Raw genomic sequence first — 27,780 nt, forward strand, 5'->3', positions numbered from 1 at the left:
ACAATGGTATCACTTGAAAATAAAAGTTATTATACTCTCTAATTGGATAAATGTTGCGGCACTGTTTCGAGGATTTTTCTTTTACTAATCGGCTGAGAAGCAATTAATTAATTAATTAAACAATTCACGATGACATATAATATGTATTAATTATTCAGAAAGATAGCTAACTCTTTTTTCTCGACGATACAATTTTTCATGAATATAATCGAACGGTGAAATCTTGTTACAAATCGAGTCAAAGAAAAACTTGTTAATTAAGCACTCGATGATAATACACACGCGAATCTGCATTAATTATCAATCGAATTCAATTCCAATGATTCCGAATGATTCGGTCCTTCGTGCACCTCAAAAATAATTACACGGTGATATTACGAATAATATCGTACCACGGCGATATAAAATTCTTCAAAATAGTTAAAACTCTGCTGTATTTTTTCTTTATTACGAAGAGTGGTTTATTTTAATTTATTTGAAAGAATTACTTTATTTTATTCCAGCGAATTATTCGAATAACTTATTTCAATAGATTGGGAAATATTATTGTATTAGAGAAATAATTACACGTATATTAGGAAAATTATTACAAATATATTACGAAAATAATTCCAAGTGTATACTAAGAAAATAATTAGAAATATATTAAAAAAATTATTAGAAATACATTAAAAAAATGATTAGAAATATATTAAAACAATTATTACAAGTATATTAGAAAAATTATTACGAATGTATTAGAAAAGTTATTTCAATTATATTAGAAAAATTAATATCAATACATTAAAAAAATGAATACCAATATATTAAAAAACTGAATACCAATATATTAGAAAAACTATTACAACAACGTTAGAAAAGCTACAACGAACATATTACAAAAATTTGGAAAATAGTGCACAAAGTCCCCAACACAACGACGATTTACAAAAAAAGATGACGAGTAAATAACGCATCTCTGAAGACAGACGAACGGACCGAGAATCTCGCTAAGTGCATAGAAGCAAGTTCGAGCCGTCAAAAGGAGCGACGTCCCCGGCGAAAGTTCCGAGTGCATCGAACCGCGCGCTCGCGAAATATCCAGGGTTAATATTCCCGGCAAGTAAAAAGCTTCCGGCCAGACTTCCGGCAACATATGGGCCTGATAATCCCGATAGCGCCGATCAACAAACCATTTTCCCGGCGGCGACCCCGCCGAGAGAATACTTTCGCCTGCTAGCCGGCGCAGCGGCGCATATGAATGTAAATCTGTCCCTATTACGATGGGATCTCGAGACTGCTGTTATCGCGGGCCGGTCGCCCACGGGTCTACGAAAACATCTCGATCTCGCAGTCGAACCTCCGAGGCACCCACGCTCTCTTGTTTGCTTCACCGTTTAACCCTGTCGCGTTAAGTTTATACGAGTATTGCGTTGGTCGAAATTAATATTGTTGCGAACTCCATTGTCCTCGCGCGTTACGCGCGGCATTTTATTCTTTCGCTACGATATTTACTGTTACAAATTGAATTAACCCTTTGCACTCGAATGGTGACTCTGAGGCACCGCTAAAATCGTTCCGTCGCCTACTAAAATAATTTTTATAACAACAAAGTTTAATTTTTGATAAATTGTCGAAAATGAAAGTTTTCGTATGAATCACTAGATTTAATTTGGTATATATAAAAAATGCACTTTGTTACTTAGAATTGAAATACTGTACAGCAGAAAAATGATTTCAAATTTACAGTCAAAATGGCTTCGAGTGCAAAGGGTTAATACTAAAATGTACTTGATGTAAGAATTAATTATTAGGCTCCAGAATATTTGTGTATACAGTAAAATAAATGATTATGACGTGTGATTTTACCATTTTCATACGAATTGATCGAATTGACGAAGAATTATTATTTCTGCTTTATTGTACGGAATTATTCGAGAATAACTTATTCGACTAGATTGGTAGAAATTATTATACAAATTATTAAGAGTTGCTAGAAAAATTATTGGAGATATAGTAGAAAAATGATTACTAGTCTGTTAGAAAATTATTACGAGTTTCTTAGAAAAATGATTATAAGTATAATAGAAAAATTATTACACTCACCTTAGAAAAACGATTGCAAATTTTACAATTTTCACACGAATAGATTGATGATTCTTTGTAACGGAGAATTATTATTTCTGCTTTATTGTGAGGAATTATTCAAGAATAACTTATTCGAATAGATTGAAAGAAATTATTCTATAAATTATTAAGAGTCGCTTGAAAAATTATGGGAAATATAGTAGAAAAATTATTATACTCTCATTAGAAAAACGATTGCAAGTCCATCGTTAAAACTATTACTTCCATAATTACTTAAACAATGATTCTGCGCATTCCGTCGCGCCCAAAAGTGCACATTGCACCTCGCGTGCATCACGAAGAGCAGTAAAGAGAATCACGAGTCTAAAAAGATAAGGACCACTCTACCGTCCACACACACAGTCGTTCCATCGGGTACCCCTTTTTCCCCAGGATCACCTGAAGTGTCCAGTCGCAGAACAAACAGGTCCGATCTCTCGGAAGATCTCGAATCATTCCTCGGAGCCCCCGCAGCCGCCGCGTGTCCCATCGATCTTTCGACGCCGTCGCCGCGGTGTCTTCGCCGACTGTGGACCGGCAGCAATTAATACGAAACGAGATTTACTCGGTCCCGGGCGAACGTCTCCGATCGTGGATAGACGCGACACGGACAGTGCTCGAAAGACTGCCGGCGAACGGATTCGAAGGTGCATTAATACTAAAGCGGGTTTAAATATTTACCGAGACGTGGAGTGCGGCCCATTGAACGAGCAACGACGAGCCGGCACACGGCCGCGAACGGGGGAGGGGGAGGGGCGGGGGGGAGGGGGAGGATACCTCTCTCTCGTTTTTCTCGAATTTTCCCTTTGTTTTCCGGAGAAACCATTTGGCTTTGGGCGACGTTGCATTCGTCGCGATGACGAGTCGGGACGGAGTGGAATTGTTAATAAAATATTCATGGTAGGACTAGTGATTAAATAGTAATTGTAAAATTAATAATAAAATATGCGATACTAGAATTAATAATAAGATATATAGAGGTACCATTTATAATAAAATATGTAATACTAGCATTGGTTATAAAATATAGAAAATTACAATTCATAATAAAATATGTAATACTAGCATTAATAATAAAATATAACAAAATACCTGAACCGATAATAAGGTACCGATATCAAATAAGACACGTTTAAGGGTAGTCGCGTTCTTGCGTCCACCACGTGGTACAGAAATTTTCCGGGAAAAAATCACCAACGCCATACAAAACTACAAACTTCAATCTTTAAAATCAATTAAATTTCATCGTCCTACGATTTTTTTAAACAAAATGACAGCCGCTCAAAGATTACCAATTTTTCGAACGCCATAACTACCCCACCCGCTCGAATAGTCGACTCTAGAATTTTTTCTCGGGCTCATTGCACCTTCCGGGGTCCGGAAATTTTTCTCAAGACTCTCAACACTTTACAGCATCTCTACAATTTTTCTAAGGATCGTACGATTCTTGCAACGAGCCACAGAATTTTACAAAGTCTACGGATACGCGAGCCTGATCAGAATCGAACCGGCTGCCAGTTGTTCGACGCGGAGCGTCGCGCGTCCCGCGAAATTTCGCCTCTTATCCGGTTGAAGCAACGCGGCATTTCCGGAAACGGGGAGCGCGCCGGTTCTCGCTTCCGGCGACGGCGTAACCCGTCGGAATTCCTTCTCGCGCGCTGGGGAAAGGTCGTTGACGGCCGCGCTAAAATTCGGTCGCGGGAAAGTTCGGTCGTCGCGGCATAAACTGCTCGCGGTTTCGCTAATAACACCCCGGGACCGCTGTCTAGCAGTTCTTCTGGAATAAACAAGCATCACACGGTTGAATTCCCGTGGCCCCGGAGCGGAAGCGGCCGTTATCGCGACGGGCCGGCCCGCCTCGCCGCGGAGCGCATACTTCAAAATAAACTGGATCGACTGCGGCGAGCAACAACGGGGCTGTTCACCCCTTCCCTAACGACGACTGAAACGAAAGGGCGTGGACGCGGTTTCCGAATGCCGGCTTTACCACCACCAGCTCCCCCCACCCGCCCCTATTTCGCCGACACTTTAACGCCGGAATCACCTTTTGTTCTTTCACGTTCACGGAATTAGTCGTTTAACACGTTCGTCGTCGCGTCACCCGTATCTGGGTGACACTAATTTCTGACCAATTGTGAACATTTATTTTTATCGCAATATATTCGGGGAAAATGAATTCGACTATGATTTTTGCGAAAAAGTTCATCCCCTATGATAAATGTGAACTTTTTAGCTTTATTTTAATTAATTAAATTGCTTTAATTTTGTGGGGATTTTAGTGTCTAATTGTCGGCGACGAACGTGTTAAACAACAAAATCGCGATTCCATTGCGGACTTTATTGCGTTTATAGCACAGCGGTGGACGGGTTAAGGGAATTTTTGAATGTCGAGGTTGGTAATTCTGTTCTGTTGAGACGTCTAATTCATGTAATAATAGTATTGTATTATAATGTAATATATGTAATATTGAACCATATAAGATTGTATCGTATCATAATACTAGGGTCTTCCATAAGTTCTATCCACGATATAGTGTGCGCGAGTAAGGAGGCTTCCTGAGAGATGAAAGAAGGTTTAACCCTTTATACTCAAAACTATTGTCATTATATTTTAAATATATTTTCTCATCGATTGTATTTCTATTTGATATGATTTAGTGCGATTTCTCATTAGCAAGTACAGTACTTGTCGCTTTAATAATCTGTAAATATAAACGAGTCTGATGCTATTACAGTTATTTTCAGAAATAGTATAACAACTTTTAGAGTCACCACTGGAGTACAAAAGGTTAAATAAAAAATGTCATCTATTGATTTATCATCAAAAATAATGAAGGAATTTAAGGAGCACTCTAACAAAATCCTAATAAAGCAGAACAGTACATATATAACCCAAAGCTTAAACAACAAACATCGGCTATCGATTTCACATTAAAAAGTAAAGAAGGAACTTAGAGGACACCTTAATGTTGTATTAAGTCTCATTTCGTTCGAACCTCTAGTCTGCCTAAACTCATCGAGTTTGGTAAGCGATATGACAGTAAAATCAGCCGCACTTCGCGCAATTATGTAACATAATAAATCCACCTTAAACAACAAGTATCGTCTATTGATTTCCGATAAAAAATAAGAAAGGAAATTATGGAACACCCTAATATAAGCCTAACAGTGCAGAACGGTTCACATATAACCCAATAAATTAACCTTAAGTAAGAAACATAGTCAATCGATTTCGCATTAAAAAATACTATAATACAGTTATACACTATAATATATACTATAATACTATAATACAGTATAATATTATAATACATATAATATTATATCACAGTAAAATACATAAAATATTATATCCCAGTAAAATACATAAAATACATACAATACGATATTACTATATAATAGTACTTTAAATAAACTATTAGACAGTATTATCAAATTAAAACCAATTACTACCCTTAGCCGAAGTTTCCATTGTACGCAAGAAGTGTCAGATTGAACTCCCTCGTTTCTGCCGATATTTCTAAAATCCTCGGAGGAACAAGAGACGCGGGCGGAACGTCGAAACAACAGGGAACAATCTCGCGTGTGTTATGCGAGCCGATGCATTCCGATGTCTACGTAAACAGCTATGCTTCAATCTCCGCGGGCGAAGCGACGGCGCTGTCGCGGCGGCTGGTACAGCTCGCAAGACGCCTCGGCAAAACAAACTCTCATCTCAGTTCGCCGGCGGGGGGTCACGGATCCCCGAGCCTTTAATTTGTCAAACTGTTTTCGAGAGGCGGAGAGTCGGGAACTGTTTGCCGTAATGCTTGGTAATCGCGTTTGACACCGGCACGGCGGATCAAAAACGAGCGAAAGGTACGGAGCCAATTAAAAATTTTCCCGGAGTCACGGCACCGTGCTAAATAATTGCTCGCCGATTGAACGGCGTTGCGAGCTCCGTCTCTATTTTATTTGCTTTCACTCCCTCCCTCCCTCTCTCTCTCTCTCTGACTCTCTCTCTCAATCCTTCTCTTTTCCGTTCTCTTTTTTCCTCACTTTGTCTCTTTTTCTATCGGTTTCTCTCTCGTTCGCTCTATCAATTTCTCAGCCTTTCTCTCGCCTCTTCTTATGCAATTAAATGTTGACGTCGCTGAAGGTAGCATCGAGAGGGCATTATGGCTAATAAAAATTTTTGTTAGACTGTCCAAATGTTTAACAATATAATCCCGAAGCGTTGGAAAGTTATAACCTGTAGTTATTCGGAAAGAGAATTCTGAAAAACTGCTGTTATTTCGCTGACGTAAACTAGTTTCATCCCTTAACCCCTTGCCGGAACATTTTCTTTGCAATTACTATGATTAGAATTTTTTCGATCGCACTAATTTCTTAAAAGGAAAAGGAATTTTATGTCTACCGTGTCCTTACGTCTGCTCGAATGTTTAGATATTAGTGACGAGAGTAAAATTTGATTCCAACTTAAAGGAACGAGTCTGAGTTGAAGTACGACAAGGGGTTAACGTAACCACGATTATTATCACAATTATAGAAGCGAGCAGCAGCTAAAAATTGAAGCACACACTGTGTTCTAAAAGCTATGAAAAATTCGAATAAATCATATCTTGTCATTTTGATAATGCAACATTTTTATTCATCGTTCTCACCCTTCGGTATTTAGTATCAAACTATCTTTTGCTTTCAATTGAGACTATGGCGTCCGGTGGCTCCACGGTAGTGCCATGGGAAAATTATTGGGCAAGTGCCGGTGGCTCCACGTTGGTGACATGCAAAAACTAAACGAAAATTAATATTGCGTGTTCTGTTTAACTAACAGTAAATTACAGACGTAGCAACTTCGTTATTTCATAAAAACCCGTGCTCTTCGACAATGGCGAACGAAAAAGAAGACATACAATTATACATATTGCGGACATTTTGTCTAGAAGAAATGAAATGATCTAGATTAGACGCGCGGACGGCATAATTTAAATTAATAATTAAGATCCCTCGTACAATCCGCGAACGAAACAGATGCCGATGCACTTCGTTAGCGAGCCCAACGTCAGCCTAACGACGTCGGAGCGCCAGATTCGATTTTGACGCGCGAGACATCGCGCGACGCGCGGAGACGTATCTCGAGAACTGATTTGTTGATACGACTGTCGAGCGATCTTCGCGTTAAGCCGCGGATTAGGTTAATTACCAGAAGAGTCCCGGCGCGTTCGAACCTTTGATCGAATATCGACTGCTCAAGTCCGCGCGTCCCCGACTAATGAGCTGTCTGTCGGATTTTCAACCCGCCGACGCCTCTCTCTCTCTCTCTCTCTCTGATTGCTTTAATGGCCGAGTCAACTGTACGGCGCAACCCGGTGCATCGCGCGCGCGGCGCATCGCGGCGAAAGTTCAATCGGGCTCGCGAGTTGTCAATCGAACGGATACGCGGATAAACGCTGACTGTCGCGACGCGATAGTTCGGAAATCGCGGATTCACGGAGCCGTAGGACGCGAGACGGTGCATCCCGTTTGCAGCCACGCGCGATCCTATACAGGGTGGCCGCGATAATTCGGAACACCGGCGCTCCTTTCTCGAGAACGGTAAACGCTAGAGAAAAATTATACAGGAAAAAGTTGTACCGTATTTTACCGACTATAAGACGATATATCTAAATTTGTTACATTGTTAATAATTCTCGAGAAACAAAGGCGACCTTTATCGTTTTAAAGGGAATGTTGGATATTAAATTGCGCCATATAGAAGCGTGCATCAAGACGAATATAACCATGTACTATACTATAGTCTTTAGTATTATAAAAGTGCGAGAATAAAATAATTAAAATACCTACCGTCGCTCTAAATATGCAAATGGAAAATTGAAAATATTATACCGATTGCCTGGTATACTCGTTCTCCTATTCTCAGAAGAAGATTCGTTCTCGGTCCGGTTCGAAAAAATGTTCCCCGTTACTTTTCGCCAACCCTTTACCGTCGGTTGCATCGGGTGGCGTCGCGGCGCGTCGGCGCGCTTTGTACATGTGCCGGATGAGTTTTCGCCCCGGAACCGGGAACAATAATATGTGCCGCAGCCGTAATTCACACAGCTGATGCTCGGGGGGACGTTGCACGCGTTTGCATATTTCTGAGCCCTCATCAGACCCGCGTCGAGACCTCTCTCCCTCTCCCTCTCTCTCTCTCTCTCTCTCGCGAGACCCGCGTGTTCCGCCCACCTGTCCCACCGCGTCTCGCGTTTCGCTAAATCGCGGAGCCGTCTACGAGCTAACGCTGCCGAGTGAAGCATAAAAATTCATCGGGGCAGCGCGACCGTCCAAAGTGACGGAACGGCGAAAGTAACGTCGTAAATAATCCTGCAGCCACATGCGCGGCCGTTGCACATTTTTGGCACGCCGCGCGATATTGCATCGGAAGAAGAGCGACAGCTACAAGCGGGCTGATTGCGATTGGACGATTTTAATGATAGAGCGAATTTCTCGCGGATACCTTAGCTACGGTTCGCGAGCTTCTCAAAGGTGAACTGTTACGAATTACCCATCCTATATTGCATTACGGGTGGAGATAATTAATTTATGAAATAGTATATCGTCTATTAACAATTTGCAGTCGGAGCCATTTTAACTGGAAATACAAAATATTTCTTCAGACTTACAGTGTTTCCATTTTATATAACCCGAAGCATTTTATACATTATGAAATTGAATTTCATGACTTATGTAACAGATAATAGCTCTTAACAATTTTTTAAATATTAGTAAATTTGATAAAGATTATTTTAAAACATGGCATGATAATTTTTAGAGGCGCCTGAGAGCCGTCATTCCTCCGCAAAGGGTTAAAATCGTAAATCGACTTTCCTTGTGTGATAAAGAATTTGGCAAACAGCTGTTGTTTTTATACATTACTTATTTATAGATATCACTATTTTTCAAAAATTGTTTGCTATTTTAGAAAATAATTTACTCGTCAAATTCTTCGTTATAATAAAAGATCAAATTATTGTGAAAATGGTAAAAAAACATTATAAACAGTAAAACACTGAACAATAAAACGTCGAGCAATAAAAGCACCCCATAGCATCGAAAAATCAACCCTAAAAGCAGGAATCGGAAGAACGTTACTCGCGGAACAATTGTTTAAAAAATTCTGAGCCGTCGCTAAACATTATTGAAACAGAGACACAGGTATAGGATTAGAAGCAGCTCGTCGACGGAAGTATTTTCAATGGATAGACCGGCGAGTAAATATGTATAAAGTTTTCGAGGATGCATAATGGATCGATCATTGGCGTACGGGGGCGAACGCTAACGGTGTCCATAAATGTTGGATACGACTTAGCCGAAAGTTTTTGCGCGCGAGAGAGACATCGATACGCAGCGAGCCTGTTGTGTATCCGTCGACGGGCTAAGACGATTAGATACATAGAGTGTTCCATGAATAACAAAGTGGATTGCCGTGGCCATTTTAGAGCAAAGAAGCTTACCCTCGTACACCCAGTCCGGCACTCCATTATAAATGGTCCCGAATACACCGGTGTTGGTGATTTGATAGTCCTTGGCCACTTCCGCCTCCGGCCGGTAATAGATGTTGTTCTGGTACACGTAGACCAGACCGTTGCCGCGCGGCGCCCAGGTGGCCAACTGGACCGAGACCGAATTGTTCGCAGTCAGTGACGATTCGGCCCTGTGAAAATTTAAACAAATATTAGACGTGTGTATAGGGTTTTCTAGTAAGGGCGGGTCGATTTTGAAATGATTTAAAATGAATTAAAAAGAGTTATTAGAGGTTCTTTAGAGAGGCCTAGGTTAGTATTGGATCCTATGAGATCAAATAGGGTACAATAGAGTTTATAGGGCTCTTAGTGGTCTGTCGAGGGTTTCAAGCAAGTCATGGAGAGTTGTTAATTGTCATTAGGAGTCATAGAGAGTCATAAGGTGTCGTAGAAAGTCGTGAAGAGTTGTAGAGAACAATAGGTCTATAGAGAACTACAGAGAGCTATAGAGAGTTGTAGAGAGTTATGGAGAGATTTAGAGAGTTATAGAGAGTTATAGGGAGTTATAGAGAGTCATTAAGAGTCACAGAGAGTCACAGGAACTCGCAGGGAATAATATAGAGCTATAGAGGCTGCATAACGGATCTGTAAAGGGTTATAGAGGGTCATAGAGAGTCATATAGAGTCATAGGGACCTTTTTAAATATTCATAAAGAGTCACAGAAAGTCTAGAAGAAGAAATTCTATCGAGTCATATAAAATCTTAGACGGCCCTAAAACATGCTACCAGAAACGGTAACAAATATTAAACACTTTGTCCTCCACATAAGCGACGTATAAAAATTCATCACTCCTACATTAAAAACTATCGAACTCGATTTTGACAATAATCAACACATAGTTACGAAAATTGTCTCATATTTCCAAAGAGTACACGATGCATTCAATAAGACAAATAAAATCAAACGAACGAAGAAATCGTAGTACGAAAATATGCTTGCACAGCAGGCGGAAAAAGCAACGCGAGCAATTTCCACGGAGATTCAAACAGAAATTGAGTTAACAGAATGGAATTCGAATTGTGGTTACCCGTGATGGAAGCGAATTGGCCCCCGAGCACGTTAATTGGAGTATTCCGCGGGTAATTTCTTTGCGAAAGCTGGCGGGGCCCGAGCGCTGCTCGGCACCTTACACACGCGGTCGAATGTCATGCATTGTTCGGAAATGTTACACAGTCGTGTATTGAAACTTGGTTAATCTAAATCTAGACTTAGTTTCAACGTAATTAAAGTTTATGTTTGCGTTCGCCCAAGAGATAGTTGAAGTTAATCGCGAAGCCATGCACCCGAAGCTTATCCAAAGATCTAACTGTGCGGGGGACCCGGTACGGTCGGAGCTGGTTTAGACAGGTGCTCCACCTTGCCCCTTCCGTTATCGAATTTTTTTTAGCGATCGTTCTTTTCAAACTCTGTTCCACCGAATTGATGGATAAAGCATAGTTGTACGAATTGTTCTTACGTTTCTGCTGCCTGGTAATTTTATTAGATAAATGGAATACGTAAAATTCAGTTCTAATAATATACGTTGATAAATAAAATCATTTCGAGCGAATTTAAAATTTCTTATGACTTTCGTAAAGTAGAATATGTGAAACTAAGGTCTTTGTTCGGACAAATTATTAATCGTATTTAATCAATAAAATATTTTCTATATGTATCTCGATTCAGCTGAATTAACGATAAAATACTTTTCTGAACTTTTCTTGTGTACTAATTTATTAAAACTAATAATTATTTCTAATGCTTTCACAATATTATATTTCACCACATCAATAAAACATAGTAATTGAAATTAAATATTATGAATAAATATTTTCTAATTCTTTAATAATGTTAACAAATTCATCAAGTTCCTTACACGACTGAATAATTTCTAATCAAAATAACACCCCATATCCCACGTTTCCTACATAATCCCTTTTCCGCCCCCACGAAATGAATTCATTCGCTAAAATTAATTCACTAGACCGATAACACAAAACACCAATAAAACCAGTGCAAAATAAAAAGAAGAAAATCACTGCAACAATCGCCTCGAAAAATCAGAATAAACGTCCCATCATGAACTCGTATAAACTAACCTAAAAACAGCTGTTTCTAACGACCCCTAAATCCAGCGTTAACGACGGATACGCTAATCAACATAGCCGTAAAAAAAATCGTGCTCCAAAGGATTTAGCTGCCAGTGATCAAAAATCCGTCGAAGGGATCGCGGGAGAGTCTCGTTTCCGCGTATAATTTCCTGAGCGGCGGTAGCCGAAGCCGGAGCGGTAGAGAAAAATGTAAATGGAACGTTGCGCTTTTTACGAGGCCGGGTCGTTTTACGAGGCGTTGTTAAGGGATCCGTTCTGGTCTTGCCGGCGTTACAGGATCTAGCGGATCGACGTTGAACGGGGTGAATTCGATCCTAGCTCGTATTCGACCGCGTCGTCGTCGTCGTCGTCTGAAAACCGCGCTCGCAACGTAATGAAACTAATTCGTGTCGGAGTCGTTTAAACGGCCGCATAATTTTGCCTGCCGGCTCTCGTTCCCTCCGATCGGCGGGAGCCCCTTTTTCTATTTACGAGGCTCGTAAAGGTATCGCCGGGATTCATGGACGGCTTTTAAACGCGACTGTACCTACGCTGCCGCGGAACGCGCCGAATTCTGCATTCGAGAGTTGGCACGGCTGAAAGGCCGTGTAATAAAGAAACGGTTCCCGGGCAGCCACCGGTCTTTCACTCGGTGTTTCGGTGCGTTACATTATTTCCCTTTTAGAATTGAATCCGCACGCCAGCCAGATATACGCGTGTACCGTTGTTAAATTCCCCCGGAAACTAAATGGCGGCTTAAGGAATTTACGAGAGCTGCTCCGCGGGCTACTTAAGATTCCACTCCTTGCCTCAGCCACCCTACGGGCACCCTCTGCCACCCCCCTCTCTCCGACGGTCTCTACCATCGGCCAGATAAACCCGAAGAATTGTTGGAATATTTTTGAAATGCTAATTTCGCTTCGGTGAAAAATGCGCTTAGTTTCTAGCTGCTCTTCTTCTTTCGAAACGTACGCGACAAACGCTGGATCCCCACGGCTGCACTCTGACCGTTCACCCTCTTCGAACCCCCCTTCCTTCCTATTGTTTGCTGCTTCGCCAGGAAATTCTGCGGAGTCTAAATTTTTAGAAGGTACTTGTATATTTAATAAAGGCGTATGCAAAATTGAATATTGAAATATTGACGTCGGCATGTCATACGATTACGATGCAATTCTAATGTAATTGTATTCGACATTCGATACGTAATTGTATTTATATGTACCGCAACTATTATATAATTGTGTTCAACACACACACATTCAATAGATAATTCTCTTATATTTACAATACTGTCATAATATAATTGTATCAAATATCCAATATACGATATTGCATTAATATTACATAGTAATATTATTACAATTGTATTAATATTGTATAATTATATTATTATGTTATTATTATATATATATATATATATATATATATATATATATATATAATTATTATATTATATAATAATTGTATTAATATTATATAGTAACAGTATTACACAAATTATGTTAATATTACGTGGCAATACTACTAGTTATATTAATACTATTATAACAAAGTTGTAATATAATCATAACGGTATTATTTAACGTTAATTGTTACGATAATCTTGATAATAAATATAAAGATCCACAAAATAAAGTTCGAAACAAAAACGAACGAAATATTATAAACAAACTCCGAAATATTAATGCAAAATAAAGATAGCATGTATTAACATTCAGAGACATTGATGATCTTCCCATATATTGTTCAACAATAATATAAAAATTAACAGGAACCATTTACGAAATAATCCTGTATCTGCTAAAGAAGTCATCTGGCTCAAAGCATTGCTGCTTATCAAAGAAATAAATAACTGAACAAATAAATATATAAACAAACGAATGATTAACTTTCTTTTGAAAAGAGATCGTTCCCGGGGCACCTTGCGTCGCGTAAAATCGATGGAAAGTTGCCGCGACTCCGTCTGTCGCGATGCCAGATCGTCGGTCCGGCCAGACTCTCTCTCTCTCTTTCTCTTTCTCCGCAGCCCTCAAAAGGAACTTCCTCGTGAAAACCCATAAATAAAGACACGGGTATTCACGTAGCGTATAGAAGTCGGGGTTTATGGCCGGGACCTCGGTCCGTTTCGCTGGAAAGTGCGCGGACGGCGGACACACACAGGACGCTTCGGTTCCGTTTGGCTCGAACCGGCCCGTATCGATCTCCGATTCGCCCGCCGCGGGGCAGAATCCGAGGGGAACGGGTCTCTCCCCGGGTCTCGCAATTTATTGCTGTTAATTGATAAGACGACGCGACGCGGCGCCCCGGTTAACGAAGCGGCTCCCGGAGACGCGTGGGACGCGCGGCGAACCAATTGTCCGTGCTTAAGAGATCGTTAACGAGAGATAAAGCGGTGTCGGGGTCCTCGGGCCACCGTCTCGCATTTCGTGCCGACGCCGTAGCTAATTTCAGCGGACGGCTTCCGAGGTTTCATGGTTCCTACGCCGGGCCATGGGATTTCGTCGAGCGCTCGAATTTTCTATGGTCTCTCCCCGAACACGAATTTTCTATGGTGTCTCTGATTCGATGGGATCGTTTACGAGGGAGAATCGGTCGCCGTGCTATGGTTTAAAAAATTTTTAGGGGATGAGCGGCGGATCGGACGTCAAATTTTCTGAGTTTATTTATTAGGCATCGTGGATTGTACATAATTGAACGGATTGGTATGTTGCTTTGTACTCACAGTACTCGTTGCATTTTTCGTGAAGGAGAATTCGTTGTAGATATTATTTTGTATCAATTTTGTTCCTGTTAGTCAATTTTCACATTTTATTGTAATTGTACGTGTACAGTAATTGTAAATCATTTTATTTCATTTGCTTGTGTTTTGTGATCGTATTTTGTTATTTAGTTTGGCCGTGTACTGTGATTGTACTTTATATTACTAAATTTACTCGTTCCCTGTGATTCTATTTTATATGATTAAATTTCGACGTTTTCCAATATTGTATTTTGTATTATGAAGTTCACTCGTCCTCTGCAATTGTTATTTTTATTATTATATTTACACGTTTCCTGTAACTGTTTTTTATATTATTAACACTCCTCGTCTATAATTGTATTTCATCTTATTAAATTCAGTCATTTTCTATAATTATATCTTTTATATTGCAAAATTTAATCACGTTCTATAACTGTATTTCTTCTTATTAAATTCAGCCGTGTTCTATAATTACATCTTATATTATTAAATTTAATCGTATTCCGTAATTGTATTTTATATTATTACATTCACTCTTGTTCTATAATTATATTCTCTCTTATTAAATTCGCTGCTGTTTTAAAATTGTATTTCATCGTATCAAATTTAATCGTGCTCTACGACTGTATTTAATATCATTAAAAATTATCAATCATTCTCTATACACCGTAATTTTTATTCGTCACTTCTTATCACCGTCCCATCAATATCCAAACGAGATCGTGCATGTTATTCAATTCGCTCCTGTTTTACAATTTATTTGATCTCATTAAATTCAATCGTACTCTACGATCATATTTAATACTGTTAAATATCAATCATTCTCCGTACACCGTAATTTTTATTCGTCACTTCTTATCACCGTCCCATCAATATCTAAACGAGATCGTGCATGTTTGAGCAAACAGGAAGTTTCGTGCATCAATTTAGTAGACATAGACTACGTAAGTGGATCGTGCATGTTTGATCAGACAGGGAGTTCCGTGTATTAATTTATTAGACGTGAAATAGCGATGTATACACAGTCAGTCCCATAAGTATTCGTACCCTCGTTGCTTATAAGATAAATCTGTCGAAATCAAGGGATAAAAAGTTCATTGCAAAATCTTACATGCGTCCCTTGATTTCAACAACTTTCTCTTACAAGCAATGAGGGTACGAATACTTATGGGACTGACTGTATGTATAGCGCTGTTTTGATAAGACTTGACTCTCGATGTAGTCCTTTGTCGGATACATCAAATGTCTGAGTGGATTGTGCACTGTTAATCGGAGGGGGGGAAGTTCCGTGCATTAATTGGCTAAATACAAAATGTGGACGTTCATTAAGCACGTTTGATCGGACATCAATTTTACTGCATTAATTGATTATAATACGTGGACCGTCCAATTAGCCTGCTGATGTCCGATCAAACAGGAAGGTTTGTGCATTAATTTAGTAAATATATATATATATTGTGCATGTTTGATCGCGCAGAGGAATTTCGCTGCATTCGTTTATTGCAAACACGTGCGAGTGTATTTTGGCTGTTCGACGAGACGCGAATCGTTGCGCATTTTTATTCTATCTATCATAGCTCTCTCTGCATTTTCTGTCTCGATCGTTTAGCTCAGCGTACAATGGGATTCTCTCTTTATAAGCTCCTTTGTCAAACCTCTTAAGCTATTTGTATTATTTTAGCAGAGCATTTCTAGCTTTGAGTCACTTTAAATCTCGATACGAATAAAATAGACAGGTCCGTATTTTATAAATGATTTCATTGATAAAAAGCGAACGTATAACCAGCCGATGTTAAAATAATATTGAAACGCATGAGAAATACTCTACGTCACGGTGAGCGAACAATTAAATTCTCTCAATATGAAATCATTTAATTCTACCTAATCTTCGAGTAAAATATATCATAATAATTTTATAATGTACATTTTATACAAATATAAATTTATAACAGCCAAGGCTATGGGAAATGCGTCACGGTGGCCGAATAACGAAAAAAAATCCTTGAAACGATTCAGTCGTTTCAGTTGTTATCAGCGCGGTCGATTGTCTTCCGAGAGATCGTTAATGACGGATAAATTGACGTCACTGTGTCAAATTTCAATACGCGATGGTATGTATTCGCGGTTCTCTCTATCGAATCGCATAGTCGAGGGTATCGAGTTCCGTGGCACAGTGTTACAGTTCCCAATTCATTGATAGATTTCGTTTGACGGCTTCCATTTGCATAGAGTGCTACTTGAGCATCGCGTTGCACGGCGCATCAGCAATGCTGAATGTATTTCAGGTTAAGTAGATTGTGAATGTTTGATCAGACAGAAATTTTTGTGCAGCAATTTGCCGAAGAGCCGAGCACGGGGAACTGTGTGCTCGCCGCGGTACTCATCTTTATTCCTCAACTTTTCCGCTCTTCAGAATTTTAACTTTCCCTATACGTTAAATAATTTCGTCTATTTCATTGCACGTTGGATATCTCAATTTTTTATTGCACGTTGAATATCTCATTTTTTTATTGCACGTTGCGTATTTCAATTTTTTATCGTACGTTGGATATTTTAATTTCTGATTGTACGTTAGATATTTCAATTTTTTCTGCAGGTTGGATATTTTAATTTCTGATTGTACATTGGATATTTTTATTTTTTATTGCACGTTGGATTTTTTAATTTTTCATTGTATTACATACATTAAGTAATTTAAGTTTGTTAGTGTATATTAGGTATTTTAAACTTTTATTAACAGTTATCGAGTATTCAATTTCTTATTGTAAATTGAGTAATTTAGCCTCGATCATTCAATAATGTATAACAATTATCTATATTATAAATCACAAATTTGGAATATAGTCAAATAAATTTTGGTATCCACGTAGGCTACGCGGATTAACAATTTACTTTTATGACTAAACTACGAATTAGCAAAATAAAGATTGCTTAATAAAATCGTCAGAGTCACAAGTTTGTCAAAAACATTTTTCTCTAATTATTTTATTACGTCGCATATAAAAATATGTCATAAATATGAGATATAAAAATATGAAAATATTCTCTCACCAATAACGGAGGAATCGACGTTTCTTTCGATTAAAAATAAACGAATAAAACATCCAATCGTATTAACAATTATAAACTTACTGATCGATATAATAAAAGAGTTAAACAAGATTTCGGCTTTCTTCGCCGCAAAACGACTCAAACGAGCCGACGAATTACAATCGAAGATGTTTCCCCGGGCGAAGAGGGTTTCCTGAAATGATTACCCGAGAAAGAAGTAACCAAGAGATAACCCCGGAGGTTCCACGGGAGTGGCGGATAGGAAGGAGAACAGGATTAGTGGCGCATCTCGTGGACCATCCGGAAGGCCCTATTCAAAAAGCGAACGTGCTCCTAAAGAAAGAAAATTACTTCGGATGCCGCATAGAATGACTGATTGATCTAACATGATTCCGGCTGAAAGTTCACTCGGGGGTTCCGGCTAAGGATCCTCCGACCACGGTAAGAGGAGGACGATGCCGTGGAGAGATAAGAGGGCTGCGAAGGACACCACTTACTCTCGAAGGATCCCCGCAGCGAGGAGCGGCTCTCATTTCGAAACCAGCCGAGCTCTACCCATCGATCCAGTTTCTTTTTCAACTAATATTAACACTTTCTCGACCGGTCGTAACAAATTGTCGTTTCCATTTTGATTTTATTTATCTTATTAATTACAAGAAGTATTTAAATATAATAAAAAAATATAAAAATTTTTGTAATAATATTGAATCTTGTAGTACAATTTAACGCATTTACCTCAATAATAGATAACAAATTGAGGGTTACTATGGCTACCGATCGGACGGAAAAGCCGATTTATTCATATTCGTCCGGTAATTTGTTGCACCGCCATCTACAAAGTGCTGGTATTTTTTAATACTGTCATTAGAAACGATATTGTCTATACAAACGTAACTTGTCCAAAAACATACATTTTCAGTGAAATTTTGGAAAATGATATCAAACATAAATTTTTAATTTTTCATTTTTTGCTTTCTAAAGTAATATAATATTCGAACAGCCAAACGCTTGAACTTTGAATAAAATTCTTCTATAGGCAATACCGAATACACTACGCTTTCACTTTCATAAAAATAAATAAATTTTGTAAGCATATTTTATGCGTTGGAATGTTTAAAATAAAACCTGACGAATATGTATTATTACAGTATTATTTTTAACAATGAATTTGAATCTATAAAAATGAACACTGTCGAGAAGATTTTACAAAAGAAATTTAATCTCAATAGAACCGAAATCATCGTTAAATGCACACTTTGAAAACTATCGTAAAAAAAATGACTAAAAGTTTATTTCCACAGCATCGTGAAATTAATAAAAGCGAGGAATGCGAAGAGATCCGTCGATCGACGATTGGCCACCGAAATAGCATCGTCGCTGGCATAGACGATTCTTTGGAAACGGCGGAGCTTGGCAATCGAGAGAGAGAGAGAGAAGGAAGGGGAGTGGAAGAGAGAGAGAGCGTTTTAATGAAACTTGATCGTCCGACCGGAATCGGACCGCACTCGTCCGATTACTCGTTGTCCGCGGTTAATAGGACCGTCTGTTGCGATCGGTTGTTTTTCGGCGGATTGCAAAAATTTCATTGGAATCGTCGCGGCGACGCGACGCGACGTAAAAGAATTTCGCTTGTTACCTCGTTGCCCCCCGGGCTCTGTTTGTTCAATCAGGCCTCCTGTGCTCCGGATCAAGTCGTTTAAACGAATTTGATTACGATCGATGGCTCCACGGCGGACCGTTCACGCACGGAATTCCCGCGATTTTTATTCCGCACGGACTACGAAAACCCGACCTCCCGTGAATTCCGCTTGGCGAACACCAAACTGTGATGCTTGCGGTCGGGGAGAGAGTATGCCAGTTTTCATAGCAAGTAGCTGGCATATTTGCAAATTTTAATTATCTAATTTCAATCGTCTGATAGTTTATGGCGCTATTTATTTATTGGCAGATTCACAAATTCCTTCATTCGATGTCTTGGCCATACTTCATATTATTTAAATAATATTTAAATTTAGTACTGAGATAATATTTAAAGTAATAGTTAAAACTTTAATAATAAGAATAGTTTACTTTATCTTTATTAAATATGATATGTTCAAGTTTTTCTTTATATTCAATTATCCTACGAGGGATGTCACGAATGTTAATATTAATAAGGAATTGATTTAATAATGGATATTAATTTATTACGATCGTGTATACTATATTATGTATTGTAAATAATATTTTAAATGAGTTAGCAATTTATACAAACATATGAGAATTATATATATTATAATTAAAGTCGCTATAGTGTGTCATAAAATTAAATGCGCTATGCTGTGTATAAGAATGAAATATACTGTATTATATATTACAATTGAAAATGTTATAGTATGTACTATAATTAAATGTTATATAGTATATTAGAATGAAACGTATTATATTATATATTATAATCATATTCTAATTAAATACGTTAAAATATATATTATACAATTTATGAAGCATAAGTAGTAAGTTAAAATAGTTAGTATAATGTCCTAACTAACACAAAAATATATCCCACTTCGAATCAACATATAAAATTAAATGAATCATACGCCGCCGTCCACGGTAACATGTAATCCACCGAACGAACCATTTTACTCTCGTTAAACGAATTCGTTTGACCCGGATCGGGGAAGAAAATTAGCGCGCGGCGACCCCCGGAGAGAATGTTTAAATAATAGGCGCGGCCGCGTTGTTTTGGGGCCTCTATCAAACAGAAATTAGACGGCGGCGGGCGTCGCGTCGACGCGCGAATATTTTGATTGAATTTCGCGGCTTCGCGGCGGGGCATGCGGCCCGGCTTGCCGCGGTTTATTTTACGTTTATCGTTCCGCACGGAGTTCCGCGGATTAACTCGATCTGGCTTCGCGGACGACGAAAGGCGACCGCTCGATGGAACTCTGCAATTTAATTACCCCGGCAAGCGCCGCCATTTTCCTGGACCCGGCCGAGTTTGCTCGCCCGAAAGTTCGTCATTATGACAGCGGGTACGTGTACGACGATGATTAAGTCAACGCGGACCGGCGATGATTAAGTCAACGGCGCGGCGCGGAAGATGATTAAGTAAACGCGGCCGAAAATGATTAGGTTAACGCGGGGGCGGACGATGATCGGGCGAAGTTCAACGACGATGATTAAGTCATCGTTCCAGAAGACAGCCAAAGCTTTTTTCTTTAAATGTGTGTTGGTTGATTTTGTCAACATTTTTGTGTGTTGGAAATTTTCCGCGTACTGTATTTCAATATATATTTAATAGAATACAAAGTGATATTTTTCATGGTTTTTGCATTGGAATCGTGAAATAATATGCTTTGTAAATAGTCAATTTTGAGGACAATAAATTCTGTAAATAAAAAACAATTTGGCGAATATTAAACCTCGTGAATAATAAACCTCGTAAAACAGTAAACTATACGAGCAACAAACTCTATAACTAATAAACACCAAGCCTGCAGAGTGTTCCACGAAACAAAAAATCGCAGAAAATAGAATCAAACGCGGAACAATTTCGACAAGTTAAAAACCAACGAAACGACAAGCTAACCAATAAAACGTCTATCCCATAACGCAATCGACACAGTAATTACCCCCGCAAAACTCGTGAAATCCCGCGATCGCGAAGAAACAACGCCCTGAACGTCGCCGTGGAAGATTGTGGTAGCTTGCCGCACAGTAATTGGGCGGCGCAGCGAGAAACTTGGACCAGGTCCTGCGCCCATAAGACCCCCAACATAATTAGCCATTTATTATTTAACGACCGCTGCATAATTCACCGGGATTTTCGCAACATCATTTTCCTCTCGGAAAGTTGGCCAGCCCTTAAACCGTGCCCGAAAGAGGCAGGAAAATAGAGAGAGAGAGAGAGAGAGAGGGAGGAGAGGTGGGACACCGTGGGCCTGAATGTTTAAGAAAAACGTTACGTGGCCAGCATTTTTTCCCGAACGTTTCATAGCTCTCGACGCGCTCGGAAAGCTTTAAAAGCCTTGAGAGCTTGGCTCGGCTGAGAGAGGCATAAAAGAAAACTTGCTGGCCGCCGCCGCCTCCGCCTCCGCCCCCCACCCTCTTCCCCGCCCGCGAAAAGTTTCAGAACGATTCCGTTCGCCGGTTGGCCCCGCGAGATTCTTTATCATACACTGGCCGTGGCCAACAAACGATTCCAATTAGCGATCAAGAACAAAGAGCTACAGGGTGGGGAGAAATAGAGAGAGAAAGAGAGAGCGAGAGAAAGAGAGAGAGAGTGACCGTCTTCGTAGCTTTGACGTTGGAGGCGCAATTGCAGCGAAATTGCTGGAATTGAAGTGGCCGGAATTACAGAGGAGAAAGAATGTCAGGCTTCAGTATTATCGAGTTGTAATTGCGAGGCTCGGCCCTCTATCCACCTCCTTTCTCCTTTGCAACACCTCGCGTTTGGCCAGACCTCCCCTACAAAGGAACTTTCTCCGCTGTAACACGTCGATTTTAACCACTTAGCTGTGTCGATATATTAGGGTGTCCCATAAGTTTCTTCACTTTTTTTAGGCGAAATGAATACACGATATTTGTTGTTTAAGGCGAATTTATTATGTTATATATTCTTCTCTCAGGAAGCCTCACTATGCTCTCTTTCCAAAATTGTTGAAGCTGATTTGCAAAATATTCATTTAGGGTGCGTTTTTATTTCGCTTATGGATTTGTAAGATTTACCACGGAGATAGTTTTTAAGGAGAGGAACAAGTAATAATGTTAGGGTAACAGAATAATATATTTCAATTTTATGCTAAAGTAAAGGAAACAATTTTAAGGTTGTTGTTGGGTAAATTATGTTTCGTTCGTTCGTATAGTTTGTGTAATATTAACCCCTTGAACTCGGAAGATATTTCTGATAAATTAAGCAAGAATTATGATCTTATACAAAGTTTAATTAAAGTAAAAATCATGCTGATGCGAAATGTGTTGAATAAAAGATGTTTTTATTTCTTTTTTTTGCACTATTTGGAACAGTGAACTTTGTGAATAGGAAACTTCGAAGACGATAAACCTTCTAAATACAGACATCTGCAAATGATAAAATTACTCGATAATAACCTCCTGAATACCAAACTTCGTAAATAATAATTTGACTAGACACGAATTTTCTCGGTAACAAACACGCCGACTAATGAACCGAATAAACAATGGAACAATGTTCGCCGGTAGCGATATCAACGCCGGTATAAAAGACCGGGCGCGAATGTTTGCCGGCGGACTGCATTATACTAAAGTCTCATTAAAATCGGCGTGTCACACTTGGAAACGTTTCCTTGTTAGGCCACGTGTCCACGCGAGACCGGGCTCGCTCCCCGGGGGTATGCTCCGGCCCGTCCACTACACCGGCAAACTTTGCCGGAGATTAAACTCTTGAGAGCAGAAACGACAGCCACTGAAAGGTAATATTTGCCGGCGAGTTGTTCCCGGGGCTGTCTTCCAGCAAAACGGGATTGTCGCGAAAGAAACGGGCGACGGTTGAGAGGAGAGTCCGTCGAAAAAGGAGCCCCGCTCGGCAGATAGCCGGCCGCGCATCCTCAATGAGATCCTGCCGGATAGTCGCGGAACTTTTCAAAGACCATTGAAAACATTCGGCCGAAACATTGGCAACAGTTGGAAGGACGATATTGAACCAGCTTTTGAAAGATTAGCCCTTTGGATCCTGCGAGCGAGATAACTGCCACCCCCCCCCCTTCTTGCTCTTTTGCGGTGTTGCCTTTGACACCGGAAAATCCCTCTTAAGGCGACGGTATAAGCTGCACCCGCTACGTTTTTCTTGCAACCCTTTCGTTCTGCTATTTTTCAGATTTTCAAAGTTGCGCGAAAATTTCCAGAACCAAAAAGCTAATGTATTAACAGGAGAGCCTTAAGGGGTGGTTTATTAAAACGAAGCGATATCTTAGTTATCATTAACAATAAGAGAAAATGCTAGAGGAACAAATTACACAGTTCACAGGGACACGTATGATACTATAAATAACTCATCAACATATAAAGATCTCATCGATATTTCTTTAAATAAAATCATACGTTTTTATTACTATATTATAATAGCTAACATCAAGGCAAATCATATGAACTATAATAAAGTAATCTTGACGTAACCTCGAGTAAGAAAAATATCAAACATTAAAGTCTAGAAAATCAAAGATCGCATCCGATGGCATTATTATTATTTCTAGCTCGAGATTCATTTTTTAACAGCGCGTAATTGTGTGTTGAGAAATATAGAAAAGCATCCGGAACTTTTCCGCGGCGGACGGCAATCTCTGCGGCCGTTCGAGGCATCGTTTTAATCGAGACGCTAGAGGAACGTAATGAAATAACTGGCCGAACAGGGTTGACACGGGAAGGGTGGCGGTGGCACCGGCGAAATGGCCTGATAAGTTAAAGGAGAAAAACTTGAGGGGGTTGGCGAACGCGCATGAATGACTCCGGTGACGTGACCCGCACAATGAACGGAACCGGGGGCGGCGTGCCGTTGAGGAGTCGACGAACGACAACCCTTGAAATGTTGCCATTTCTGCCGGTGACATTCTCCTTGGCACCGGGACGGTGACTGCTAGCGCCGATTCCTAACTCGCTACTTCGAAAAAGATATTCGACGCCGCCGCCGCGAAAATGTCCCTGTCACCGTGAATATGAATTCCAGATTTCTATTTGCTCGCCGCGCCGCGAATTCTTTCTCCGCGCATCGGCGGACCGGGATCAGCGAATCGCCGAAATATTCGACCCTTATTTTCAACCCCCAACCTATTTTAATTTTTCTCTTTAATCTAAATTCTTCGAAGTTAATATTGTTAATTAATAGTAGAATATATTGAGATGAATATAAAATAATTTAACAATAAAATATACGATAACTCTATTTTCACAATTAAATCAGTATAAGAAAAGAATTTTCGCAAGCCCAATTTTCAAGAGTCAAGCATTTTAAATTTAATTTTTTGATTTTGATCATTTGATTTTGTTCTCTTGTAGCGAATCAATTTATTTAAGGAACACGATACCTCGACATTAAAAATAATATTCCTAATTTACATTTGTATTTTTCACTAAAATGAGCTATCTATTTATTAGCGATAATAACCTGGACTATATAGAATTATGAAAGTACTATTATATCAAAAGTACTATTATTATTAAGTACTAAATATCAAAAGTACTATTAATCGTGTACTTGGCTGAAGATTAATTAATATGCAATGTCATTTAACTGGAACAATAATGAATAGAAAAGGAATACACGAAAATTAAGGATTCGACAAAATTCTAAATAAACAATACCAAACGGATAAGCGGATCGCGAAATATGCGCGGACGACAAAGGGTTAAAATTATTGAGAAAACTAAGGAAAATATTGAAGAAATTAAGAAGGTATAAGAGAAAGAAGAACGAATTTCCGATCGACCGATCTTTGTAACAAATTGTCAAAGAACGTTTCCGTTTCGCCTGATGTCCCTTCCTAGTCTGTTTATCTGCCATAACGCACACAGTATCGCGAATCAATGGCCCCCCGGAAACGTTCCATTCCCCTTCTAATCAAACAGCCGCGGCTCAAAGAGTCTCGTAAATCGCAATAAACCGTTTCATTCTTCGGTCCGATTTTTCCGTAGCCGTTCGAAGTAATAAAGAGTGGAACCGGCCCCGACGTATAGTCGGCGCGTGGCTTCAAAGAACTTCGAAAATGTGTTTACCGAAATGGCGGTTTATTCAAATATTTGAAAGGCTTTCGTGTTCAGAGAGGCGCACGAGGAATTTAAATTTCTCCGCGCGCAGCACCGGCGGCCTCCACCTCCACCTCACCTCCTCCTCCTACGCCACCTTCTCTCTTCAGGCCGTTATCCACCTGTTCTTCGTCGCTCGTCTCGAAAGTCATTAAAGAATAACTCTCCGGGGAAGCATCACGTGTTCCCTTGTTGAACAGTGTTTTCCTGGAGGCGAGCTGCTTTATTCCCTTCGAGTTTTGAAGGACGGCCCCGCGCGCGCTTTTGCCCGACGTCCTCGTGTAACGGGCCCGAGTTCAAGGGCCGAACTTTTGTTCGTAAAGGGTGAACTCTTGTCTTCCGAGACGACTATTTCTCGAACCGAAACAATATTGCCTTGTTCCACGTTTACGAAAGTTGCCGAGGCTACGAACTTTCCTCGGCTATTTTCGAGTTTGCTGACCGAGGCGGTCGAGGGCATTGTTAGAAGAACCGTCGCGAATACGGTATTTTCGGATCGGATAAGGTATTGTATTAATGGTTCGTTTTATTTTAGGTTAAAATAGTCGGGCGAGGTTGGTTCTTTAAATCTTTGAATGGTGACTCTCAGGCACCACTGATATTGTTCTTTCATCCTTTCAAATAATTTTTATAACAACAATGTTTAATTCTAAAAAAAATTGTTAAATATGGCACTGTTAGTATGAATGAAGAAAATTAATTTGGTATATTTCAATTACACTTCGTCCATTAAAATGAAAATACTACAAGACAGAAAAATTATTTTAGATTTAAAGCTGAAACGGCTTCGAGTGCAAAGGGTTAACACGTTCCGTGCCAAGCCATTTTTGCCTGACTTGTCGTTCAGGCCATTTGATATTTTCACTAAAGAGTGATATATTAAATGTAATTATTAATTACTGTATATATAACAAATAAACTTATGTGTTTTGTTCTATACTGCATTTTGTATAATGCATCATTTGTTTGATTGAAATATATTTTACAGAATTTGTCATAAAATATATGTTTTCAGCGCATTAAATAAATATGACTGCATGTACCACAGGTGGTACACATGGCATGGAACTTGTTAATGGGAGATAGAATAGCAACAAGATTTTTAATATCTTTTTAGATAGTGCGCTTTTTGGAGGAATTGCTATCACTGAGATTTTTTTTGGAATAAGATAAAAAAAGTAACTAAAGATAAACCTAGCTTATTCTATTTTATTTAGCTTTTTCTATCGTGTCAATTAGTTTATTCTATGTCTACTGCATTTATTTTTTATACCATTGAGAATTAGATCCTAGGTAGGAACTGTCATGAATGAAACACTTGTTTAGAACACGATAACAAAAAAAACTAAACAATCAATTTGATTCTACTTTAAATCAACCAAAAGATCAATTCTTTTACTATAAAACCACATAGTGTCAATTAGTTCCTCCTAAGTTTCCTTAATTTATTATCAACCTCTTTAAAAATCAAATCTCGTACTAAATCGATTACTCTGTCCAACCACCTAAAGCAAAAACAATTCTACACAGCACAGCGTTACAAAAAGAAATAACCGTTAAAGAATTACGAAAACGATATTAACCCCCGGCGGTGGAAAACAATCTCTGAAGAATCTCCGTATTCGACGGTTGTACGAACCTGTTTCCGCGGCGTCGTCGACGCGCGAGACAGCGTCGCGGTCTCGAGACAGGGGTTGAAATTCGCGGGGGTCGGCCGTCGTAATTTGCGAGAGCGGGCCGCCGTTACCAGCCGACGGTGGCGGGAAGATTAAAATGCAAATCTAAACCCGGCCCGCGGAATAAGTTTGAGATACGATTATCCTAAACGGCGGCCGGAGGGAGGGAAGGAGAGGGGAGGAGCGAGAACGGTTCTCCCCTCGAGAGAAAGGGTGGGGGGTGACTGGGGGACGCTCGTTTACTTACAAGGTTCTCAGGTTCACGATCCTGTAGTGGGCCAGGTACGTGTGCCGATAGAGCTGCAACAGAAAGAAGAGGAACGGTGAATGTTTATTAGTCGGGTAGAGGGCAAATTGGATGCCCGCCACGTTTTTAAAGGGTTGAACGAACGCCTCGGGTTAGGGCTGCGCGAGCGTGGCTCGTCGCTCCACCCCCGTTCGTTACCTTTTTTTTAATTATTTCGGCCTGCCGCGCGACCGTGGCACCCGCCGGAGGGCCACGGGGAGATCGCTGATTGCGAGATCAGCTTCTGCCTCTCCGCTCACCGGGCCCAGATGCTGTCGGCTCTATTAGCCTCTCTTGGATTAGCTTCTGTTTGTTCCCGCGGCCTCGGAACGCCGCCGACGAATTTAAGGAACCGTTTTCCCGGCGAGCGCTCATTTTTCGGATACAACGGTCTCCTCGCGTTCTAAGTTTGTTAACCCTTTCGCTACGGCAGTCCGTTCCGCGGGAGTTGCGCCGCTGAACGAGACAACGCGCCGCGCATGATGCGCATGGTGCGCGTCGGCAGTCTTCGATGTTCGCACTTACGTCTTTAACCCTTTTGCGCCGAG

General features: G+C 39.9%; 1 protein-coding gene across 6 annotated transcripts in view; it reads right to left on the bottom strand.

The window, feature by feature from the left end:
- The window catches only part of LOC144471027 (venom dipeptidyl peptidase 4), a 370,685-nt gene that overhangs the window by 159,478 nt on the left and 183,427 nt on the right, over positions 1-27,780 (bottom strand). For all 6 annotated transcript variants that reach the window (XM_078182680.1, XM_078182678.1, XM_078182679.1 and 3 more), the window contains 2 exons: positions 27,194-27,246; positions 9,579-9,778 (listed from right to left, as the gene is read on the bottom strand). In XM_078182680.1, coding sequence (XP_078038806.1) covers positions 9,579-9,778; positions 27,194-27,246 — 253 coding nt within the window. The remainder of the gene's footprint in view (positions 1-9,578; positions 9,779-27,193; positions 27,247-27,780) is intronic.

The sequence above is a fragment of the Augochlora pura genome, chromosome 6, assembly GCF_028453695.1.
Source record: "Augochlora pura isolate Apur16 chromosome 6, APUR_v2.2.1, whole genome shotgun sequence".
NCBI classification, from domain to species: domain Eukaryota; kingdom Metazoa; phylum Arthropoda; class Insecta; order Hymenoptera; family Halictidae; genus Augochlora; species Augochlora pura.